General features: G+C 39.1%; 2 protein-coding genes across 4 annotated transcripts in view; one reads left to right on the top strand and one right to left on the bottom strand.

The window, feature by feature from the left end:
- Positions 1-6331, top strand: part of LOC131458157 (transcriptional regulator ATRX-like) — a 37510-nt gene extending 31179 nt beyond the window's left edge. For both annotated transcript variants that reach the window (XM_058626972.1, XM_058626971.1), the window contains exons 29-35: positions 1083-1260; positions 2443-2634; positions 2717-2860; positions 2975-3046; positions 3708-3803; positions 4816-4944; positions 5818-6331. In XM_058626972.1, the coding sequence (XP_058482955.1) occupies positions 1083-1260; positions 2443-2634; positions 2717-2860; positions 2975-3046; positions 3708-3803; positions 4816-4944; positions 5818-5907 (901 nt within the window). In that variant the 3' untranslated portion in view covers positions 5908-6331. The remainder of the gene's footprint in view (positions 1-1082; positions 1261-2442; positions 2635-2716; positions 2861-2974; positions 3047-3707; positions 3804-4815; positions 4945-5817) is intronic.
- Positions 6332-8416: 2085 nt separating this feature from the next.
- Positions 8417-22325, bottom strand: ccdc61 (coiled-coil domain containing 61). 2 transcript variants are annotated; one of them, XM_058627416.1, is made up of 13 exons: positions 22101-22325; positions 19905-20062; positions 19733-19815; positions 17952-18112; positions 17562-17714; positions 16135-16318; positions 15270-15370; positions 14937-15157; positions 13542-13623; positions 11556-11753; positions 11430-11469; positions 10079-10145; positions 8417-9952 (listed from the first exon to the last, which is right to left on the bottom strand). In XM_058627416.1, exons 2-13 carry the CDS (start codon positions 20050-20052, stop codon positions 9858-9860), a joined length of 1533 nt encoding a protein of 510 aa, XP_058483399.1. In that variant the 5' UTR covers positions 20053-20062; positions 22101-22325; the 3' UTR covers positions 8417-9857. The 2 variants fall into 2 exon arrangements, with proteins under 2 accessions (XP_058483399.1, XP_058483400.1); XM_058627417.1 differs by having other exon boundaries at positions 15288-15370.
- Between the last annotated feature and the right edge of the window lie 3383 nt (positions 22326-25708).

Raw genomic sequence — 25708 nt, 5'->3', positions numbered from 1 at the left:
AGGAGTAGTGATGTTGTAATAGTGTAATGGGCATACTTTAGTCCATTGTTGACTCTCTGCTAGTTATCAACAGATAATCAGTATCATATCAACAATCAGTTGAAACTTCTTTATATCTTCTGTTCTCAGCTGTTTCACTTAAATGAGATGCAAGTGTAGTTCTCCTCCCTCCTAATAGTCTGCGGATTGTCAGTTGACTGTAAACATATAAGCAGCAAATTGTCAACGAATCTAAGATTTGATGTTTACTTGACAATGAACAGACAACTAAGAATTGATCATACTTGTGATCATATGTTAACATGCAGTGCTGACACAATCTACAGAGAACTAGTTAAATTATGTTTATTAATACTGCAAAAATACTATTTATAGTCAACACTCACTTGTACAGTTTGGGTTAGAAACACTTGAAGCTCAACTTATCGTCGACTGAGTTTGTTAATTGTTTGTCACTGATCAGTGGAATAAATGTCATTTTATTTATCTGTTGACTTGATACTGAATACCTGTTGATTACTAATAGAGAGTCAACAATGGACAATAGGGCAAAATATAGATGTTATATCTATATCATGACTAGAGTTGCAATGGGGCAGAAACTGTGTCATATACAAATGTAAACATTAAGTTATCTCAAAAGCAGACATGCATGCAAAATGATACAGTTAAGAAACATGATGCAGATTCATTTGTGAGTAGAACTTTATCAATGCAACACAAATGTTAAGTAAAATATTTATTTGCCTGGTTTTAAAGGCTGTTGCATTGATATTCATATTTATTGTATTGAATCAATTTTTGAAATACACTAAATATAACACATTAATTAAAAAATCATTTTTATGCCTAATTAGTTTTGTAGCAGAATTAGACCAAATTGAAAGGCAATTTTTTTGTTTCTAGCACATTGTTTAATTCAACATTAAAAAGCCAAAGAAATGGAAGATTTTGATTTATATTGTGATATATCGATATCGACTGATGATAATAATATTTTTTCCCATATTGCCCACTCCTACAAGGGACTATCAAAATAAAGGGTTACTGTGTAATGTTCATTTTGTTAATCTTCTTGTCAGTGGACGACTGTTCCTCATCTCGACACGAGCCGGCTGTCTTGGCATCAACCTGGTGGCTGCGAATAGGGTCATCATCTTTGACGCCTCGTGGAACCCATCCTATGACATACAGAGCATATACAGGGTGTACCGCTTTGGTCAGGAGAAGCAAGTGTTTGTCTACCGCTTCTTGGCTCAGGTAAGTTCACTGGTCTTCATTAAAGTAAGAGATGAGATACTGACACATTGTGACTCATGTGTGCTCGCACCATTTCCCCATCATCACCAAACCATTTATTTCGCTTGGTAAACCACTCACTCTCCTGCACCAGAGACACAGCAGCTGCTGGTCTACTGCTGCCTCGTGTGGTCAGTTTGTGCCACTGAGGTAAATCTGAACAGAGGATTTCAAACACCGAAGTCACAAAATAACACCTTTGAACTTACTGATGGAAGCAGCAGCACTCCTGTGCTGTGATGTAAAATCAAGTGTGAGTGGTTTACAATAAGAAATAAACTTCAGTTTCCAGTCCAACAATGCTAAAAGCAGCAAACATGTTCTTAAGATAAGAAATAGTTTCTTTTCCTTCCATCCTCACTGGCAGCCATGTTTTCAGTGACAGTGATAACTTAACAAAATGATTAAATGAATAATCTAACATGATGTAATGTCTGTTTCTGTAAGATCTCCTAATACTACTGACTGAGGGAGGATTAGGTCAAAAATGTCATTTCACTACATGGCACATTTCTTTAACTTCCTTCTAAAAGACAGGAACCATGCATGTCTAAGATGTATAGTTGAACATTAACAATAAACCCAGATCTTGCGTCCAAGTTGTTAGCCAGTGATAAATATCCTTACATTTTGTTTACTAGTGCGATATAAGAATACTTCAAGATCGAGAGCAGAGGTCTCAAACTTGCGCCCCCCCAATCAATTTAATGCCACACACCTCTTAAAAGTCTGTTTTTGATATTCCTGAATTAATTATATTATATTATACGATAAATAGGTTTTATATATATATATATATATATACACATATGTATGTATATATATAAATATATATATATATACATATGTATGTATACATATAAATATATATATATATATATATATACATACAGGTTGTTTCTCTGGACTCATGAGAAGCTTCTTTTAGAGAAGTTTGTGCTCCCTCCTCACCAGACTTGAAGCTCATGTCCAGGTCATTTGAGTGTGAGACCTCTGATCTTGAGGATAAACAGCATTTTTCTATGTATCTTAATATTTCCTGATAGTTATGGACACTCAATTTTTAGGTATTTTCTACTGAATCCATAAGACATTCAGTCCTATTTATAAATGTCGTTATTGATAATTCCTTTTCATATCCAGGGCACCATGGAGGAGAAGATCTATGATCGTCAGGTGACCAAGCAGTCCTTGTCCTTCCGAGTGGTGGATCAGCAGCAGATTGAGAGGCACTTCACTCTCTTTGAACTCAGCGAACTTTACACATTTGAACCAGACCTGCTGAATGACCCCAACTCCAAGAAAAGCAAGAGAGCCACGTCTGTTCCGCCAAAGGTAACATCACCATCCTTCTCATCCTCGCTCTTATACCAAAGCGCAAACGTGTGGACTAAAGGTCTTTATGTCCGATTGTCAGGATGCGGTCTTAGCACAGCTCTTACAAACCTGTAACGACCAGATCGTGTCATTCCATGAGCACGAATCTCTGCTGGACCATAAACAAGAGGAGGAACTCAGTGAAGCAGAGCGCAAAGCAGCCTGGGCTGAATATGAGGCCGAGGTAAAGAAGCAGCACACTTGAGACCATGAGCTATCATGAAGCAGCAGCATGAAGGGCTTCTCCGTCCTTTATCCAGACATACTGTATTAGAATGCTTGTGCTTTTTTCCCTCAGTCAAACGCACCCAGCCTTCTGGTCAACTCCAGCCAGGACTCCTTGGATATGAAGACCAATGAACAACTATTGGTAAAGAAAAACAGTTTATACAGTTTCTCCAAATTGCCTCTGCTGATGTTTTTGGTCTTTTATACACAGGGTTCCAGTTTTTGTGGGGGTCTCTAATAACTAACGTCAAATAAAGGCTGAGATATATAAATAACACACACACACACACAGTCATCTACTTGCAAAATTGTGTCATGTAGACTGCAACAACAATATGAAATGAGACGGTACTAATATAGATTAGAGAGAGAGACACCTGTTAATTATGCATTCTAACTTTTTTTATATCGATCTACCCCACAATTATATCAGATAGATTGCAACAACAATCTTCTTTTTAAATAAATGTGAAAAGGTATGACGGCACACATCATGTGACGCAGTAGCCTAATGCAATGTAAAAGCCACCAGACAAACCAGTGTCACAGCATGTGTATTATTCTAGAGCGCCACACAGTGGCTCAGCCTGTTCTTTTTGTTTATGTAAACGATGAACTCTTTACACTGAAAACTGCATTATTTGTGATTAAAATAATCTGTATTTGGTGATATGTTAGTGACCCCCACAGGTGTACAATTTGACTACCTCAAAGCCTCTTTATAGGAAGGAGCTCAGCTCCCATTGGTTCCCATGTAACGCAGACGCAGCTTATATAACTTATAACTTATAACATGTTTGCAGGAGCTGCTGAACAAATGCAGAGCGAATGTGTCCGAGGCTTTTCTGGCTCTGCAGAAGATGAAGCCTCACACTATTGATGACTACATGGCACAGACGGTGAGGGACATTTAAGCTGATGTGTGTGTGTAGACCGCACACAGTATAGTAGTATTCTTTAATAACCATTCCACAAAGGGGCAGAAACTTTCCATGGAAATATTCCAAATTAGAAAAAAAAATTATTATGAGAATTAATGAAATGGAAATTTGGGATAATTGAAAAGAAACTGAGTCATATACCAACATAAATACAAATATAAATATTTGTTTGCCATAAGCAGACATTGTTGCAAAAGGATACAATTTAAAAGATGACACAGATTTAATTGTAAGTAGAACTTTCTGAATGCTTAGTTCTTTCATCGAACAATCAATTCTTTCTAAAATTAAAGCAGCACACGTCAAATAACAGCATTTTCCAGAAGCTTCTCAAGTTTCTGCATGTTCTGCATATTACCAACGATTTTCAGGCTTCCCGAACCTCAATGTCCTCGGTGTTCACTTCCTCAACGTCTGACTCCTCAGTGTCAGTGTCCAGCCTCGTCTAGGATGGCTCAGTGTCAGGCTCAAAGAGCCCGAGGTTTGCCCGTGTGGCCACTCATTTCTCCACCTGCAAACCTTTGAGCGTGTGTTCCAGAATAGTGAGCAGTTGATGTTGGTGGGATTGAGGCTACAGGTGCAAGGGACTTCATGTAACCCTTTGGCTCATCTTAGTCTGTATCTGTGTTGTTGGCTCAGAACAGTAGCTTTAGTAGTTGTCCCTGTGATTGAGGAATAGCATATATACTGTATACTGTATTTACATCAAATCTGATTGTTTTAGCCGAGATTTTACCAACTATATTTATATTCCCAACCTTCAACTTTGAAAATCTCCAGTTTATTCCCATTACTTCCCGTTCATTTCCATGGAAAGTTTCCAACTTTGAAAATTCCCGGAGTTCTGCAGCCCTATTCATTATATAGTATAGTACTTAAATATTTTACGTTCATCTGTAATTTGACAGTAACTGGAGATGCAGAAGCTTCATAAAAAATGTGTAAAAGTGTGTGTTTGATTATATTGTAGCGGCTTCAGTATCCACAGCTGTTTGAGGCTGACGTCAAGATCAGGGCTGAGATTTGGAGACAGTGGGACATCAAGGAGCAGGAGCGCAGGCAGGCCTTCTATCGAGATGTTCTCTCACACCAACAATCAGTAAGTCACTTGTTTTTATATGATTCAAAATATATTATATTATATTATATTATATCATATTATATAATATTATATTATATTATATTATATTATATTATATTATATTATATTATATTATATTGTATTGTATTGTATTGTATTGTATTATATTATATTTATTAATAAAGCATATTGCCCAGCCTTAGAGAAATATTGAATTGATTTATATCATGATATATATCTATGTTGAATGATATAAAAAAGTAATTGTGATAAGATTTCTTTCCCATATGATATAAGTATCTCAGCAGCAGTTTAAGTTGTGTATCAGAGTAATACTTGAGTACAAGTCTTGAAATATCTACTCGAGCACAACAACTATTTTGTAATGAAATGTACTTCTGTCTACTTATTATGACAAGTTTTGATAATGTGGAGCATAAATACAAAACAAAAACAAGGTCAAAGCCTTAAAGGGTACAGATGTAGTACACCGTCACTGAAACATGGCCACAAGGATAAAGATAAGAAAGATAAGAAAGTTAAAGCCACTGATTTCAGCCACTGATCAGAAGACTTGTCTAATAAAACCTGCTTAAGTCTTGAATTATAAATATATTCACTGCTTTATCTCACTGTCAGACGATTCTGACTGATGTTTGTAAACCACTCACTCTCTCACACCAAAGTAAATTTACATCACAACACACAGGAGATGCTGATCCACTGCTGCCTCTATTACAATCCAGGACGACCTTAGATAGATTTTCTGAGGTTTTGAATTGATTTAGAGTCTTTGAGGATAAGAATCATGATTTGTACATGGACACCTCTAATACGTGCACACGCAGCCTCCCTCCTTCTCACATGTTCGTGTCACATGTTTCTCCTCAGCTGACTCTCAGGATTCAGTCCATCCTGAACAGTCGCAGAAACCAGGTGATGCAGACGAGTGCAGCGCTGAATCAGCCCGGACGCACGTGAACACGGGAAGCACAAAGGGACAGTTGAGTGTGTGTTGGGGCCTCATATAACCACACGTCAACAACACCTGAACCACAACTCTAACAGTTACTAGGGTACTCTAAGTTGTTAGGTCGTATATTATCGCAGTGATCAGTTTTGTGTAATAACTCGTCACTTTAGCTGAAGCAGAAGTGGAAATAAAATAATAGAAATGCAGATATTTTTGTTCCGTTGATGACGGGACATGTAACTTTAAAATCTGCCCCAACTGATGACTACGTTCAATAATGCATCAAAACAAACCAATGATGATATTTTCAATATATACTGCTTCAGAGCTAATGTTTCCACTGGGTTTGTGCCTTACCATTCACACTTGTGTTGTTTGTTAATATTTTATATGATGGTTTCCAGTTGTAATAAATGTTGAAATAATTTCTCAAAAATAGCTGAAACTGGTTCTTGTGTTAATATTTTTGTCCACATCTGTGAATTCACTGATTCAGTTTGCATCCACATGTTGTTTGATGTTGTACTCGGAAATGTTGAATGAGGTTAAATTGATATAACAGGAGGGGTATAGTGTTTATACAGTATACATATATATATATATATATATATATATTAAAGGTTAAATTGGTATAACAGGAGGGGTATAGTGTTTATACAGTATACATATATATATATATATATATATATATTAAAGGTTAAATTGGTTAAATTGATATAACAGGAGGGGTATAGTGTTTATACAGTATACATATATATATATATATATATATATATTTATATATATATATACATATGTATATATATATATATATATGTATATACACGTATATACATATATATGTGTGTGTGTGTGTCCTTTATTTAACCAGATAAAAAACTGAAAATCTCCTTTTCACCTGGACAAGAACACAGCATAACAACATGGTCACTAATGTATATACACAACTGTCATGCACAACAAATATGTAGCACAAAGATCAGTTCTGACGATTTCAGATCAATCTCTAATAAGTCATTTCATGTCGAGAGCGCAGCGTGTCTAACAGTCGTGTTCTCTGTCTCTGACGATTGATTGATGGATTTCTACACATGGACGTAGACGGATAAGGAGAAACTAGGCCAAGAATAGTTTTCTATATAAAGATGTGAGAGCCTGCATACATATGTCATGTAACAATGGTATACAGAGGATACAGTGATGTGTGTGATTTCCACAAACAACTTAACATGTGAGGTTTTTTTTTTCATGGATTAGCAGAGGTTAGTTTAAAATTTACTCAATTCAGTTTTATTTGTATAGCGCCAAATCACAACATACATTATCTCAAGGCACTGTGCACAGTAAGGCAAACACATTTACAGTGTCAGAGAGAGCAGAGAAACCCAACAGTTCACACAGTGAGAAAACACTTGGCATCAGTGGAGAGAAAGGAAGAAATCTCTGAGAGAACAAGACCCAAACATGTGTGGCCATCTGCATCGACTGGTTGGGGTGAAAGGAAAAAGGGGGAGAGAAAGGACAAGAGGTGAGAGAGAGAGAGAGAGAGAGAGAGAGAGAGAGAGAGAGAGAGAGAGAGAGAGAGAGAGACCAGGAGCAGATATGACATGTTTATAGAACTTCAATGTCATTTAGACAAGCAGCAGCAGAGATTGTTGATATAAAAAAAACACCAATATAAACTTTAATTATAGCATAATAATGGTGACGATGTGATGTAAACACATGTTTTTTGTGAATGACCCTTTTCAAGTCCCGCCTTCTCTCCTCATGACATCATTCAACATGAGGTGATGAAGCCAGAGAGGAAGTTCATGTGCTGAACAAATGGCATGGAAACCAAGTTGACACCAGAGGAAATCACAAAACTGTGCAAGTATGAAAAAGATCATGTTTTTCTTTTAATTATTATTGTTCCTGTTTTTTTTTTTGTTGTATAAAAAGCACGGAACACGGTACATAGTTATTTACAACACTTTCATGCACACTGATATTATCAGGATTGGTATTAGATTAGATCAGGATGGGTACAACCTGCTAAAATGAGTATTAAAGAGGTTTTATGTTGTGCTTTGGGATTTGATTTCATTATAAAACAAGAAAATACAACATTTTAATGAACTGTGTCATAATATAGAGAGTTCCAATCAAATAACAGTTACAGACTCACCATCCATCTAACGTCCAAACAGGCTGAGGTTATGTTAAAGGGTAAGTCGGGCTTTTTGGAAGTGTGGTTGTGTGAGATACTGACACACAGTCAGCACTCACTGCTCCATGTGAACTCCCTTACACTCCCTTACACTGAGAATCAACCAAGGATGAGGATCATGCGTGCGCTCATTAAAACATGGCTGCCTGCAGGGACATAAGGAACATCAGATAAATAACGTGGAGCTTGAACAGGTTGTTTTGAGCGAGTTTGGGAGACTGGGAGAGTACTGAGAGATGAACTAACAAAAGCATGACATTAACTAGATCTTGTCCTTAACTTTACAAAGAAAAGCAAAAACATTCACTTCTATGTCACTCACTCACTCACCAACCAAACGCTCACCTAATCAAATCTAAAGTATCTTAGAAATATGTTAGTTGCTTTTCAGCTTTGTCAAATTACCGCAGTGACACAAACTGACCACATGGGGCAGCAGTAGACCAGCAGCTCGTGTGTCTCTGTGAGCTAAATACAGATTAAACCTCCATTTCCAGTCAGACAAGCCTGTTTAAGAGCGAGGTAAGATACCGCAGTCTAAAGGTCTTTAAACACAATATACTTTTTTGTGTGCGATTATATATTTTTTAACCTGTATTCAGAGCTTTCTCATCAACATCATTTTGCTGCAATTTATTCTTTCCAAATATCACGTCCAACTAAAGGAGTGAAATGAAATGGCATATTTATTATTATTATTGATGATATGGCATTAGAACTTAAGAAAGTCAGTATCAATAGCAAACAAGTCTTCAAACTGTCTAACAACAATCATCCTGAAGCAGTGATGTCTCAGTGTTTAACCCACGTTGTTTGCAATTTCATAGTCTTAAAGCAGGCACTGATTTTCAGATCAGTAGTTAAAATTCGTTTTTTAACCGACAGTGTCTGTGTCTCAGTGCTTGTTCTTGAGACACTGCATGGTCAACTCTGTTTTCTGTGCCTCACTTCTTCTTCCTATCATTTCTGGCAGACTGTAAAGTGTGATGGTGCAATGCTGCCCTCTACAGGAAAAAGTTTCTGCCCAAACCACACTTCAAAAAAACCTTAACTATCCCTTTTATCGAGGCTCTCATTATGACATTAGCACTTATTGACATTTCAGTTTGAGTAAAGTAGAGGTTAATCACTACATGAGCAAACTTTACGTGCATTCATTGGCAACAATTGTGTGTGTGGATGTGCAATTGGATGGCTACGTGGTAGAATAGTGGCTCATAGTACTGCCTCACATTAAGAAGTTCGAATCCTGCTTCGACCAAGGGGAGGGGGGTTGTTCTGGGTTCTTCAGTTTCCTCCCACAGTCCAAAAACATGCAGAGGATAATTGGACAGTATGAAATTGACAGTATGTGTGAATGGTTGGTTGTCTCTGTGTGTTTGCCCTGTGATGGACGTGTGACCTTTCACCCTGTGTCAGCTGGGATGACGGGGATGTGGTGGATAAAGCAGTAGAACATGAGGAAGTTTGTGAGAATGTGCAGTTAGATGCAAAATGGCCGGTGCATCGACATGTTCTACAACAACAAAAACAAAAAAGTGTAAAACAAGGAAAACAACATGCAATAACAGCTATAGGCGGAGTTATTGTCACATGTCAAATCCTTGTATGCAGTGGTTTGGTCAGATTTGGAAGATGTAAAAGATAAAGAATAAAAACAACTTCATTTATATACAGATTTTAAATTAATGAACAAAAATGTTTCACAGTGATGGCTGTAGTTTCCTGATGTCGGGGGACTTTGTTTTACTGTCCAGTATCCAGGTCTCTCATATAATCCTGAAGAGCCTGCAGCCTGGCGTCGATCTCCGACAGCTCAGCTCCTCCGTCTATACAAGTCTCTGCAGGACGACACATGCACATATTCTTAGATACTGTGTTCTTTAAGACGTCTGCGGGAAATCACTTTTTCTAATTGTAGCAAAAATATATATATAAAAAGAAGTCAATAAACAAATAAATATCACCTTTTTCTTTCATTCTCTGTGTGGGAGTACTGCACAGTGGCTTCCTGGTCACAAGGCCTCCTCTTGACTGGAATCAAAAATATAGTTCATTTATTATAATGAGCTCACTCACAATATTCAGTCATGTTCTTTACAACACAACCACATTCACTTTAACTCCTCTTTTAACTACTGTTAAACAAGTACAGTACCAGAATATTTGAATTAAAATAGTATATTTTATATTAGTATTTACTATACCTTTTTGTCAATGTTCACATTACAATTAAGGAATTTAAACAATGCAATAAAAATGTCATGTAAAGTGAAAAAAAAAAAAAAGATTAAAGAATATACAATATAAAGCACTTATGAAATGAATCTTTAATCAAAGAGCTTAATTTTGGAGAATAAAATGGTAAATGGGTTGAGTAAAATATTAAGTACACCTTTTTGCTCACTAAAAACGCTGTTTAGATTAAATATCTATCTTCAGAAAGTTTTCTCTGATTATCAGTTTACTCTCATCACTCTCTAGAGTGCACGTCTCACTCACTGAGTGGTTGAAACGCTCATTAAAATCCAGAAACACGATTGGCTGAGTGGTGTCACATGACAGTTTACTTGGTCTGTATTTGTTGGACCACAAGAGCTAGAAAAGATGCACCATCTAAAACACAGAAGCTCAGTAACAACGTGGCCGTTATGGGTGATTCATGGACAAAGGTCCTGACCTGGATCCAGATGTTCATCCACCTGTTAGTCACCAGTGACTTAAACAATAAACTGTCTGTCTGTTTGTTTTCAAAGGGTGAGATGATTCAACAGAAAACCACAATAATGCATTTGAATTAACATGACATAAGCAGTTGTACAACATCATCTGCATGAATCAACCAAACCCTTTTGCACTGTGTTTGGTTTATGATACGAACACGTAACTAATTAATGTGGATCTGAATCTGAATAGGTCTCCACTTTATTTCTCAGATTAATTCTAATCCGAGAAATGTATTAGTTAGTTTTAGTTTTAATTGAATAGTTTTTTAATAAAAGGACAAGGTATATTAGCTCCTCTATAGGAAAGGTTACCTATATATTACCTATATATGTATATGTATATATATATGTATGTATATATATATATATATATATATATACATACACACACACATATATATATATATACATACATATATACACACATACATATACACATATACATATATACATATATATACACACACATATACATATAAAATAAAATGATTTTAAAATGAATTTGACCTTCTCAATGGACTTGGGTGTGAAACCCCAGTTTCCTGGAAGAAAAGGTTGTTTGACAGCAAACATAAAGCAACATGTCACTCACCACACTGGGTCCATTGTAACTGTACATCTGTTTTCTTCCTCTGTCAGTGAAGAAATATAGACATTAAAATAAACAGCTTCTACAAAAGCGATTCAACAAAGCTTACGTAAGGTAATCCATAATCACCTGAGCAGAGCTTTGCTCATTTCTTCCATGTCCACTAAGGAGCTTCCAGAGGAGTTCCTGCTTCCTCTGCGCTCCACAGATAAACTCCTGCCTCTGCTGCCAGAGCGCGCCCTCTGAGGATAGGCCTCTCTGGAACGTGAACGCCCCCTCTCGGGAATGATGGGTGACATGGGTGTGTCCCTCCGCACCTTCCTCTGTCTGACATAGAAAAACATGATAATGAGTAAAAACACACTAAGCTAGTGGTTCCCGACCTATTTTCCTTGAAGCCCCCCCTGCTTGTGTCTGATTGGGATGCACAAATATGATTATATTAACGAAGCTCTACAACCCCCCATGTGATCTCTGGCACCTAGGGATGTTACGATGACTTTATTTCACAATAAATTGCGGTATTAAATGCTACGGTATATTAACCGTAATGTTTCCTCAATACCGTCAGAAAACAACCGTGTGTTACCGCTCATGTGGATTTGTTTTTGTTCCGTGTGAGTTGCAGAATAGAGTAGAGCTGAAACAATTATTCGATTAATCGATTACTAAATGAATCGACAACTATTTTGATAATCGACTGATCGGTTTGAAGCTTTTTTCATGATTAAAAACAAGATTTCCGATTGTTTAAGCTTCTTAAATGTGACTATTTTCTTCATGTCTTTGCTCTGGATAACAAAGAAATCATTAAAAGTTCATCATTTTGGTTTAAGAACATCATCATTTCCAGGTTTGATCAACATTTTTAAGGTTTTCTGATATTTTATGGACCAAATGATTAATCGAGAAAATAATCGACAGATTAATTGATAATGAAAATAATCGTTAGTTGCAGCTCTAGAATAGAGTCGTTCCCGATTGTTAAAGTATGGCAGAGGAAGAGTTATTCTCTCCAACAAAGCGCATCAAATCAGCCGTGTGGGAGTTTTTCAGCTTCAAAAAGTCATTGTGGATGACGGCGCGCCAGCCTGCTAATCATACCACAAAAAATTGCCATGAAAGAAGGAAATGTGAGTAATGTTTCACCATGTGCGGGATAACCACTGTACACTGTACGAGTAAAGGTAAACGCACAGTAACTGGGTTAAATTACGTTAATGTTCAACTTCATTTATTACAAATTTATTTGTGTCATTGTTATTTAAACAAGAAATAAACAAACCACATTAATAGATACGTTTTATATCTGGCCACATACTAATCAATTATTACAACGATTAAAATATACTTAAACATTTGGTATAGATGACAATTGAAGACTTAAAGTAAACATTTCCCCTGGGGGATTAGTAATTGTTCCTATATAATAGTTTAGTGCATTTGCTACATTATTTTGTTATGTTGGCATCAAAAGATATAAATAAACAAAACTTTAAGACCTATAAGCAGTGTTCATGTGATTTTACACATTCATAGTGCTGTGAAATCAATTAACACATAATAATCATGATAATCGTAATATCGTGATTAATTCTCTGACAATAATCGTACCAAGAAAATCTATCATCGTGACATCCCTACTGGCGCCCCCCTAAGGGGGGCTTGGACCACAGGTTGGGAACCATGGCGCTAAGCTACAGCTTGAGAGGGAACTACAGACTGGTTCTTAGCACAAGGACGCTCTCTTCCTAAAAACATGGCGAGACACAAGGAAAGACAGACTTTAACCAATAATACTCAGTAAAATAAACACCTGCTTACATCTAAGACACCTCAACATTATTCAATGTTCAGAGCTTTATCTCACAGTTAAGACTGACTGGAAACTACAGTTTGGAAACTGCTCATTCTCCTGCACCAAAGTCCACAGAGAAAATCACCTTGTGTGTCCTGTTGAATTTTCTCTATCGACTTTGGTACAGGAGAATTTCAGTATTTAAAGTCAGTCATATTCTTAAGATATGGTAGACTAAAGCAGGCATAGATTTTTTTTAAGGGAGCCTTTTGTTATCCCTTTAATTAAGATTTCTTTAAGATAAAAGAGAGACTAACTTTTTGTGTTCTGTTTCCTTCTGTCTGCGCTGTCTGTCCTGGATGTAAGCAGTGGGGTCAAAGCGTGGTGGAACCCGTGACCCTGAAACATGGAGGAGGGAACAAAGTACACAACCATGACATGACATGTTTGGATTTTTCAGGGTGATGACTAGGGCTGCAGGTGTTTCCCCTACCATTATATTAAGGGGGCGACCAGAAAACCACGTTGTGTAAGCTATGTTTTGAGTGTGTAGCATAGCACAGGTCATCTCTGCATGCATCACAAGGATGTAAAGCACGTGAAAAGAATGGAGAAGCAAAGCGAGGCGAATCCTACGGATGAGATGGATGACTAAAGGGAGAAAAAAAAAAAATGATGCATTGACCTCTATTGACTGGATTATTTGGTGACTTTTGGGAAGTTGAATATGCCAGGCAACAAGTCGAGACTGTCACTCGCGACGGAATATCATAGACACATGTACAGACACACATGAAGTCTGATTTGACTGTCTAGAGCTCGACTATATCTCTGAGTGCTACCTGATGCTGAAGCATGTTTTCTTTGTCAAAATGTCATTAAAGAAAAATAATAACTATGAAATGTATGATGATAATGGGGGCGGGACTAGATAAGCTTTTGCTTCTCCCGCTTTCCCTTGCGGTTATGTGTATTGTGTGAACTGCACTGTTGTGTGATGAGTGATCGAAATGTCATGACCGAATTAAACATATAGATAAATAAAAAGATAACTAGAGCTAAAAGACATGTGACCTTATTCAGTGGTGGAAAGTTCTGGATTTAAACATTTACTGGTTATTGTTACATTCATATTCATATCATTCATACTAAGGCCTCAGTGTGGTACATTGCAAACAACTGAAGGACATTATATCACTCATGACACCATGTAGACAATCGAAATGGGAATAAAAAAAAAAAGAAGAAAAGAGATTTCATTGTTCGATTAATCAGTTTGAAGCTTGAGTCCAGAGAAACAACCTGTGTGAAAGCGACAGTAGCTCAGTGGTAGAGTGAGTCGTCTTTCAACTTGAATGTTGTGGGTTCCACTCCCAGCTCCTCTAGTCTACATGCCAATGTGTCCTTGGGTATGTAAAAGACGAGTGATGCACATAGATGCGTTGTAAGAAAATGTGAGTGAATGGGTGAAAAGTGCTGTATGTAAATCCATCCAATCCATTTACCATATATCTTATACATCGTATTAGCACTTAAAAAGTGTTTATCTACCGTTTATAAGCCATATCACCCAGCCTTAGTATTGACCCAACATTACTATTACGTTGTGGAACAAAACTATAATTCACAGGTGACGGACAAAGCTAAAAATACAAACACAGATTTAAAAAAAAAAAAAAAAAAAATATATAGACAAATATAAGAGGAGTTACCAGTGGGAGAGGGTGACTGTCTGGATATGTGAGCACAGCGTCCTGAGGAATCTGCTCGTCTTCCTCTCTCAGCTGACCGTTGCACTCTGTCGTATATTCGCTCTCTGGATCCTGAGCGAGCTCTGGTTGTTCCGTACCCCGATCCTCTTTCGTGGGACAGAGAACAATGTGGTTCCCCATCAACTCTAGAGCTGACGCGACTGGAGACGGGAGTCACTCGGCTGCAGATGCACAAAAAGAGGTGAACTAAGCAGATGGACGGATTCAGATTTCTGAGGGTTTAGACTGAATTGTAAGTGAATGAATGAAAGAGAAAAAGTGAAGATATAGTACACGCTTAGATTGTCTAACCCTCTGCGTAGTGACACCAGTTCGCTGGTGAGACTCTTGACGTGAAGGCGGAGAGCACGCTCTGATGCTCTTAGCTCCTGCATCTAGAAGGAAGGATAAACAGGGTTTCCAATTCACTTTCAAAACTTTTCCACAATATTTTACCCAACTTCCTGATTCAATTTAAGTAGTTTAACAAAGTAATGAGGCTTTTTTTGATGAGCTAGTACTATCGCAGGCTTCAGCATAACATGGAATTTGTATTATCGTAGTCAACATCCACAGTCGACTCCGTCTCTCTTTTGAACCACGTCTTATATTCAGGGTTCCCACACCTTGGTTTACATCAAATTCAAGGATTTTTCAAGGACTTTCCAGAACCAGTTACCTCATATTCAAGAACCAGATGTGCTGACAGCTTAGGATGGGAGGGCAACTTGTAAGAGTCGCTTCGCCTAAGGCGTCCACTTTTATTTATTTGCAGGACACTCTGCATCTGGACAATGATTGTCTTTGCAATTTCCTTTGGTAAGACAGAGATCTTGGAATTTATATTTCCCAGGCATCACATCATTTGTTTCTCTCTTGCTTAACGTTACTCACGTTCTCATTTTTCTGCATGGAATCTCACGTCAATGGCAGAGAGACAATGTACAGTATCCACAACACCGCTAGTAATTACGACTCAGCGTTTCTTCTGCGTAGGCCTAGTCATACATCAATAGGAAACAGTAGGTGGCATTGTAACAAAGGGAAACTTTTACCCAAATATCAACTTATTTCTTGGGAAGTCTTGGGAATAGTTAGGCTTTTGATTTCCATGTGAATCTTTTCCAGCCGACTACTTTATCAAGCAGAAGATGTTCACCTCTTCCATTAGCAGTCGTTGCTCCTGACTCTTGGACCTCTCCTTGATGAGCTGCTCTTCAAGTGTCCTCCCCACATCTCTGACCATCCAGTCCCCTCGTCCAGCTGTGGAACCACTTACACTCATCTGCAGCTGCTCCAGAACTTTGGCCATAGCCTTCTTCTCCTCTTTCACCAGAGATAACCTTGAAATCAGCAGAAGACGTGACAAAAGATTGGAGGGATGGTTCAGATTTGTTGAAAAAAAGTCCTCAAACGATTAATGGATTATCAAAGTAGTTGACAACTAATTTAGTAACCAATTAATAATTGATGAATTGTTGCAGCCCTACTAAAAATACGGCTGTTAGTGGATACATATCGAAAAGTACATTTTAGCAACATAAAAGTCACCTAATAAAATCTACTTCTGCTTAAGTCTACGATAGCCTTATTTGCTGTGAGACAGTCGTTTGTGACTGGACTTAAATTTGTAAACTGCTCACTCTCCCACAGTAAATGGTTTTGGTATCAGCTGCTTTACACTACAGTTTTGCCATTTACCCATTCACTCACACTTTCATACAACACATCTATGTGCATTTTCTATCACTCATCTTTCACACCAATTTAAACGTTGGCACAGAGAAGGACACATCAGCATGTAGACTATCAGAGCCAACAACCTTCAAGTTAAAAGACGACTCGCTCTACCACTGAGCTACTGTCACAATTCAGAGTCCATTCAAAAAATCTGTGATTTTTCAACAGAACTATGAGTCAGTCAGTGAGTTTATATTTGGTGACTTTTGTGTTTGAAATTCTGTTTCGGATTCAAAAGAGACAGAAGTAGAGTGTGCCTGTAAGCTAAAAACTCTGATTTTCTCTGTGGACTTTGGTCTTTGAGAGTAAGCAGTTTACAAAGTTAAGCCTCCAGTCAGAAAAGCCTGTCTCACAGTGAGATCAATCAGTGAACATATTAAGATGCCATAGACTTTCTTAGGTGGGTCTTTCAAGAAGCTAAAATTCCTTGTATCCCTGCATATTTTCAGTGATTGTGCATGCCTGTCTAATACTGATTCTCAGGGCAGTGCTGTATATTCAATTCAATTCAATTTTATTTGTAGAGCGGCAAATCATAACATACATTATCTCAAGGCACTGTACATAGACAACATCAAGGAGAGCAGATAACCCCTTTTAACAGGAAGAAATCTCTGACAGAACCAGGCCCAGAGATGTGCAGTCATCTGCCTCGACAAGTTGGGGTGAAAGAAAAATGGGCGACAGCGGAGAGGTGGGGGACAGAAAGGGGGGAGAGAAAGGACAAGAGGGAGATGAGGTAGAGACAGAAGAGAGAGAGAGACCAGGAGCAGATACACAACAACTGTATCTGTATGTATATGTAATAATACCTCATAAAACCAAACTTCTTTAAATACAACCTACTCTGCTCGTAGCCGCTGCATCTCTACTTCTGTAGATTTGTTGACTCGGTGGGAGGTGAGAGCACTGAGCTCAGCTCTGAGGGCTCTGATCTCCTTCTGCAGGGCAGCTGGGTCAGGCTTACCCACATATGGCAGAGGTAGAGGGTAGTGTATCCTACAAACACAAAACAGGCAGCCAGTTAAAAACTGTTTTAACCACTGACAGCAGTAAATGGTCTGTATTTATAACGCTGCTTTACACTACAGTTTTGCCAGCCGTCAAGATGGGGCAACATGGGGTTAAGTGCCTTGCACAAGGACACATCAGCATGTAGACTGGACTGTCGCCCCAAAGTAAAGTAAAGTTCTCTGACAGGCTGCTGTTTGTCAGTGATGCCAAAGAAACTCAAACCTGTCAAACTCCACAGTGTAGATGAGGATTAGATATCTTTTGGCAGTGAGGGCAGACGACTGCTGATGACCACGGGGACGACTGATTACCCCGGCTTTTCTGTTACGTAGCAGCTCCAGGTCAGCATAGGTCAAGAGGTCAAGTGTAACGGAGTCACTCGTCTGCAGAAAAATGTTTGGGTTAACTACAGCACATGAGGAGGATTTCATCAACGTCATCAACACAGGACAGAAGAAATGATATACAAACAATGTTGAATACGTTCGTTAGACCACAAAATAAATGAATACATTATTTATCACACAATGTTGTGTGATTTTTGTCTGCACAAATGAAGTGTTTATTTAAACAACAAGCAGCCAGACAGCTTGACTGAAGGTTTGCATGCATGTGTGACCTCGGGATGCACCAATCCCATATTTGTATCGGGTATCAGTCCCAATATTGAAGAAAATTCTAGATCGGATATCGATGACAATGGGCCGATCCATAGCGGCTGATCTATTCAGTCTTATTCTATGTGGCGGACACGGTGTAGCTGGAGAGTGAGCAGTTGGTGGCTAAGAAAAAGAATAATGGCGCTGTTATTTTCCTAAATAAAATGTGTACTTTTACTCCGATTCATTTTTCTTAACCATCTTTGTTACTTGTTAATACAAAATAAAAATTGAGCTGGTGACGTAATGCCTGTTTGTTGTCGCTAGTTTTTACCGGCACCAGCTGTTAGCCGCAGATTTCGGTTCCAAGTTGACTTAAAACACATCAGCGGCTCGTGGTTTACCATGTCCGACACCGAGGCTCTGGTCTCCGGCTTTATGTTGTACACTCTGGACGCCAGATTTCAGCTCTCAGCTCTCAGCTGTCAGCTGAGCGACCAACCGGTGACCTAGTAAGCTAACCCGTTTTGTTCAAAATATATAAAAAGTGGCAAATTCCATGTGATTCTGAGGGACAACGCCAGCAACATGCGAAAGGCGATGGAGCACATGAGAGTGCGTAGTCTAGGCTGCATTGCACATAAAATGCATCTCATTGTGAATGAGGGACTTCTATCTAGAAGCTGATGGTTTATTCAGCTGCTTTTGTGTTGGATGTTAAAATCATTTTTATACTAAACTTAACCATAACCACAAAGAACGGACTGTTTATTATGAATGTCTATCAAGCTTGTGAAGTTATTGGTTTATTTAAGATTGCTGTGCTGATAAGTAAGTAATTCAATACATTTCTACCAGTTTATATGTTGCTGTGCACAAAAGAATGATCCCAGTCTTTTCAAACAATGAGACATTCTGTTTTTTACCAAAATTTCACACCGTTTGTCGGTATTGGATTGGGATTGGCCAATTCTAAACCTCAGATATCGGTATCGAATCGGTGCATTCCTAGCGTGAGCTATACTTTCATGACTACAACAGTATCGTTGAAGGCTACAATGATTAATCAATTATTAATCCATTACTAAATTAAAATTAAAATTAAGTTTTTGATTGCTCAATTTCTTAAATGTGAATAATTTCTGGTTTCTTTGCTCAGAATAACAAAGAAATCAATAAAACTGAATTCTTTTGCTTTCTGGACATTTGAGGATGTCATCATTATAAAGTTTTGGAGACACCAATTAACATTGTTTCAACATTTTCTGGACCAAACAACACTTAATCGAGAAAACAATCGACGGATTAATTGATGAAGATATTGGAGAAGTCCAATAGTTAAAACAAAACACTCGCCTCAGTACACAGCCCTGTGTTTGTAAACAATCATCACTTTAAACATACCTTTCTGACCGCTGATTCCAGCATGCTACAGAAAATGGGAAACTGCTTGAAGTTGCCAGTTTTGCGAGTGAGGTCCTCAATATCTAAACCAATAAATAAATACAGTATTATCAGTGGGACAATTTATGCTGATGATAACATTTGGTTAATGATAAATGTATGCTGTGCTTACAAGCAGGATCAAACTCTCCCCTCCACTGATCTGCTGTCGTAGAGTCTGCAATTTCCACCATCAGTAAACTGTTATCCACCTCTATCTTCACAGAAAACTCCTCCCCTCGAAAAACAATGTCCTCCATCACTTGAGAGCCGTCCCCCATTACAATGGATCTGAAAAAAGAAAAGAAAAGAATTACAAACTACTGGAAACAACTCAGGAAGCAACATATAAATAGTTAAACGAAAAACAACTATTTGGTTAATTTGGATGATGATTAATCAGTTTGAGTGTCTCTCTCTCTGTCACTCACACAGCCGAAAATGGCCAAAAAAAGCATTTTCAGTTTTCGGCTGAAAGACTTTTATCTCTGAAACAAAATGACCGAAACAGGATGTTGTGATGATACATTCAAAAACTGCAGCCAGCACGCGCCTGTCTATTCCCGCATCTGTCCAAGATCACCAATAAAACGGTTCCAACAAAATGCGAGTACACAGTGGAACAGCACCTATTAAATGCTGTAAAGTCTAATTTGCGCAAAAGTGAAACTTGGCTGCATACAGCGCAGATTATGAACTATTATTTAAGACCACAAATGTAGCTTTGTACATCGTGACAATCCTTTTTATGCTCTTAATGCACCACAGACTCTTTATTTTGCTCATAATGCACAACATATGGTTTACCTTATGCATCCTTAATATTTTTTTAGCTTGCTTTTTGATTTGTTTTTATGCGTCTTTGCCTTGTATTTGTTGTGCCTGCAACAATTTGGTTAACTAAGGTTGTTTTAAATTTACTACATAAATAAAGTTGACATTGACATTTTAGTTGTTAGGGTTAGTTGTTATTCTACATTTAATACATTAATTTTTATTTCTATATTTACAATAATTTCACTTGGGGTTAGGGTAAGCTGCAACTAACAATTACTTTCATAATCAGTTGGCTTGTGAATTATTTTAATCTATTAATTTGTTGATGAATCCATAACATATTCTCCAGAGCATATTCATTAGTGTTTCCCAAACTTCAAAATTACATCCTGCTGAAAGATATTCACTTTACTGTTACAGAGCAAAAAAAACTGAGAACAAAGTCACATTTAAGAAGCTAAAGTTATGTTGGTCTTTATTTAGACATCGTTAAGATTTTCTTTTTTCAGGATCATAAACATTGTCCTCTGTGTATACTGTGGATTTGGGGTTGACCAATTATCGGCCTTGCCAATAATTAAGCCTTTTTTTTCTGGGTTTTTTGGGGCTGTTTCGGCTTTATAGGACAGTGAAGCATGAAAGCGCAGAGATGAAGACACCCATGGGTGGAATCAAACACAAAATTACTCCAACAATAATTGATTCTGAGTTTGGCTTTGCTACAACTTGTCATTCACTGCCTTTATGCATAAATTAATATGTTCATGTGTTGTATTACAGCATTTGAGTGCATTTTCATGATTGGTGTTCTTCATTAACAATAATATTCCTGCAATAGCAGATTCATTTCCATGACACTATATATCTGTCTGTCTGAAAACACAGGTGTGTGTTAGTTATTGTAGATATTATTTTCTAGTCAAAACTGTGCTGACTGCTAGACTATATGTAAGTTACTTTGAAAATGTCCACATTTTCTGTCTGGTCCCTCCTCAAAGCCTGTCAGTATGAAATCACGCCGCGAGGGGCGCAGGTGAGTCGACTTTTTGTAGACGATTAAAAATGTATCATTATATTCATTGAAACATAGTTCGGCTGATGGTATTCATCATACATAATGTCGCAGACAATGCACATGATTTAATCCCCGTGTTTACTAGGCATTTTTTTAAGACTGCCTTATCCACTGTGCAACAATGTGGAACAATGATTTGGCGCTTGAGTACACTGTACAGCCGCGCAGAGATGGAGACAGTGACTGTTCGTTTCACCACTCACTGTAAACACTGGAAATAGCAAAGACAATGCGAGTGTTTCTTCAGCTACAATTACGATATAGTATTTTGGGGTCGTTAGGTTCTCTCTGTCAGTAGGTAAGCGACTTCAGCTAGTATTATCTTCGCTCTGGTTGACGTTAGCTAAGGTTAGCTAGCATCGTTAGTAAAAATGACTTTTGAGTGGCTGAGCAAACTGTCCCGGTATAAAAGCCATGACACGAATGAGTGTATGAATTAACCGCAAACGAACTTTACCTGTGACAGTCAAACTTTACCTGTGACAGCAGGGAGAACGACGCTGGGTGAGCTCAGTCGTTAGCACTTAGCTGGTTGAAAACTCATCGCGGTGAGTTAGCTCGATGAAGTCAAAGAACAGAGCTGTGGACGGTGCTACAAAAGTGTCCAAATGATTGGGTCACCGGTACCGTGGAAGCTTCAGCGGCTCAACAACCGGGAACCGTTAAATTCTTCTTCGTCTCTTCGTGCTGCTGCTTCTACTTCTACCTCGACGTTTGTTTGACCAAGCTTCGCAGAGTCTCAGGCTCGTCATTGCCGCCTACAGGTCAAAACACACACTGCATTCATTGTACTGCATACAATACTGTATATGTACCGCACGAAGACGATATTTTTGTTATGGGTGTTCATGCATATTCAGTGATATACACGTAATACAGTGTTCCGTTCACTGTCTGTTTGGAGAGGGAGACAGGAGAACCAGAATGTGGATGAAAGAGAACAGAAACAGAGAAGAGTGAATACAGCCCTGGAGTCTGTGATTAGGATAAGCTGAAGGAATTTATTTGAATATACTTGAACACAGGGAACAGAGGCAACTTCAATATAAGCACGTACACAGTACTTAATTCTAAAGATCAGTCCTAATCGCTAAATCTATTTATTTATCTCCTCTTTTATTCCTACAGTTTTTTGGTTATTCATTTGTATCTGGTGTTTCCTCATAGATGCCTGCTGAGCTGTATAGTAGTTTTCTCATTTCCTCGTTTCTGTTTCTTCTGCTACATTTGTTTTATATTTTAATTCGATGTCTTTGCAAAGTTGGTGTAGTGCTTAGCACTCTTTGCAGCAAGAAGACCCGGGTTCAAGCCCCAGTTGGAATAAGGGCCTTTCTGCATGGAGTTTGCATGTTCTCCCCGTGTGTGCATGGGTTTTCTCCGGGTTCTCCGGCTTCCTCCCACAGTCCAAAAACATGCAATTTGGGGATTAGGTAAAATGGTCACTCTAAATTGACCAAAGGTGTGAATGTGAGAATGAATGGTTGTTTGTCTCTATGTGCGTAGCCCTGCGATGAACTGTCCAGCTGAGATTGGCAGGTGGAGGGTAAAGCGGTAGATAATGGATGAATGGATGTATGTGTTTGAATTTTATTATTCTATTGGGAGGGGTAGAGGTGTAATGCAGGATCCCCTATGGTCCGGTGGGTCTGTTGGGAAAGGTGTGGGTGCTTCTCCTGAGTTGCCTGCGAGAGATGGGGTTTTAGGATCAAGTCAGGATAAAGTTGGGTCACCTATGGGATGGAAGTCATGGGGTGGACCACATCATTTGACATCCTGGGGTGATGGTGACACATTGAACCAGTTCAGTGACTACCAGTTAGGCTCATAACAAGAGTCCATCTTGAGATGGTCGTCTATGGATGTAAAGTGTCAGTCCCCACTTTTGAGATAAGATAAGATAAGATAAGATATTCCTTTATTTGTCCCGCGCAGTGGGGACATTTACAATGTTACAGCAGGAAAGACAGTAAAGATAAAGATGATAAATAATAAACATGCATTACCAAAAAATGTACAATATATAAAGATATTAACACTAAGACTATAAAAAATTAGTTAAAAATAGAATGTGGAATGTACAGTTTGCAGAATATACACAGTATGGACAAGATATTTACAGTATAAATAAACATGGTAAATTATATAAGTATGAGTATATTGTAAATTTTACAGTATATTGCATGTGGAAGGGAGGAATGAGGAGCCTGATTATGTGTGGTCCACTGGAAGTAGTGCTTGTACAGTCTAACAGCTACAGGGAGGAACGACCTGTGATAACGCTTCTTCAGACATTTAGGATGTTTCAGTCTGTTACTGAAGGAGCTGCCCAGTGCTGTGATGGTGTCCTGCAGGGGGTGGGAGAGATTGTCCATCAGAGATGATAGCTTGGTAGCCATTCTCCTCTCTCCCACCACCTCCACTGGGTCAAGGGGACATCCATGGCTTTTTAATCAGTCTGTCCAGCCTCTTCCTGTCCACAGCTGAGACACTACTGCTCCAGCAGACCACTCCACAAAAGATGGCTGATGCCACTACTGAGTCGTAGGTCTGAAGGAGTTCTCCCTGCACGCTCCTCTGTCTCCTCAGCCGGTTGAGTCTGCTCTGACCCTTCCTGTAAAGTGCAGCAGCATGATCAGACCAGTCCAATTTATTGTTAATGTGAACACCCATAAGATGTTATCATCTCAATGTCCATTTCCTGGATATGCACCAGTGTTGGAGGAGAGTGTTGTCTCATGCAGAAATCCACCACCAGTTCCTTATTTTTCCCCACGTTACCAGTCCACAAAGTCCTGTATAAGTTCTCTGTACTCTTTGTCGTCATCATCTGTGATGAGCCATCAGAGAACTTCTGCAGGTGACAGGAGGGGGAGCTGTAGGAGAAGTCTGCAGTGTACAGGGTGAAGAGGAACGGAGCCAGAAGCGTTCCCTGTGGGACACCTGTACTGCAGACAGCCATGTTTGACACACAATCCCGAGTCCTCACATACTGGGGTCGATCATTCAAATAATCCACAATCCAGGATTTGAGGTGAGATTTGAGGTCAGACTTCTCCAGGTGAGAAAGAGCTCTGTCCTGCAGGTAGATGACAGCGTCATCCCCCCCAATGCTAGGCTGGTAGGCGAATTGCAGCGGGTCCATCGCTGGTCTCACCACAGTGCGAAGATGAAACAACATCAGTCGCTCCAGGATCTACATCAGGTGGGATGTTAGTGCCACCAGCCGGTAACTGTTGAGATCTTTGGGGTGCGGTGTTTTTGGCTCCAGTACCACACAGGAGGTCTTCCATAACTGTGGTACTCTCCCCAGTTTCAGGCTCATGTTGAAGATGATCCCCATAATCCCGCACAGCTGCACCACGCAGGATTTGAGGAGCCTGGAGGTGATGCCTTCAGGACCTGCAGCCTTCTTCGCCTTGATCATCTTGAGCTCTTTTCTCACCTGTTTGGTTGTGAAGGACAGATTGGAGCAGGGGGGTTATGAGATGAAAGGAGTTGAGCTTGTGGGAGGTGAGCTGGGAACATTAGGTAGTTGGGCAGTGTACTGCCGATGCAGATGAAAGGGGTTGCAGCAGGGCTGGTTGGGTTGGGGGAGGGGTGGGAGGCTGATCAAGGCAGTCTGGCAGGCAGTGAGCATTTAGTGGGGGGGAAACTTCCTAAAAAGGTGACGATATCTCCAGGCAGTACAGTAATGACTGAACCGACCTCTTCTCACTCTGCACCAAGAGGCATTGTGGTTGCTAGGGTAGTGACACCTCTCTGGGGTGACGGTTGGGTTCCACTCAAGATCCTCATCGTCTCAGGCAGCCCTGTCACCCTGAGGAGGAACGCCAAGCTCACTAATGTCTACACCTGTCTTGCGCTGGAGGATATGGAGGTCACAGAGCTCAAGTGCTCTCACCAGGCTTCTGTTGTCGAGCCTGCTGAAGAATCAGCTCCAACAGAGGAGATAATGCTTAGCTGCCCTGGGAGGAAATGCGTTCTTGACCACTATGGACCTTACGTCAGGACAGTAAATACTCAGCTTTCACAACATATGAGTACAACTGTCTCACTCAGGGCCTAAGCAACAGCCTGGTCAGCTT

Source organism: Solea solea, chromosome 4, assembly GCF_958295425.1.
Source record: "Solea solea chromosome 4, fSolSol10.1, whole genome shotgun sequence".
Taxonomy (NCBI): Eukaryota; Metazoa; Chordata; class Actinopteri; order Pleuronectiformes; family Soleidae; genus Solea; species Solea solea.
Note: the sequence above shows the minus strand (reverse complement) of the source record. Positions and strands in the feature narration are given on the sequence as shown.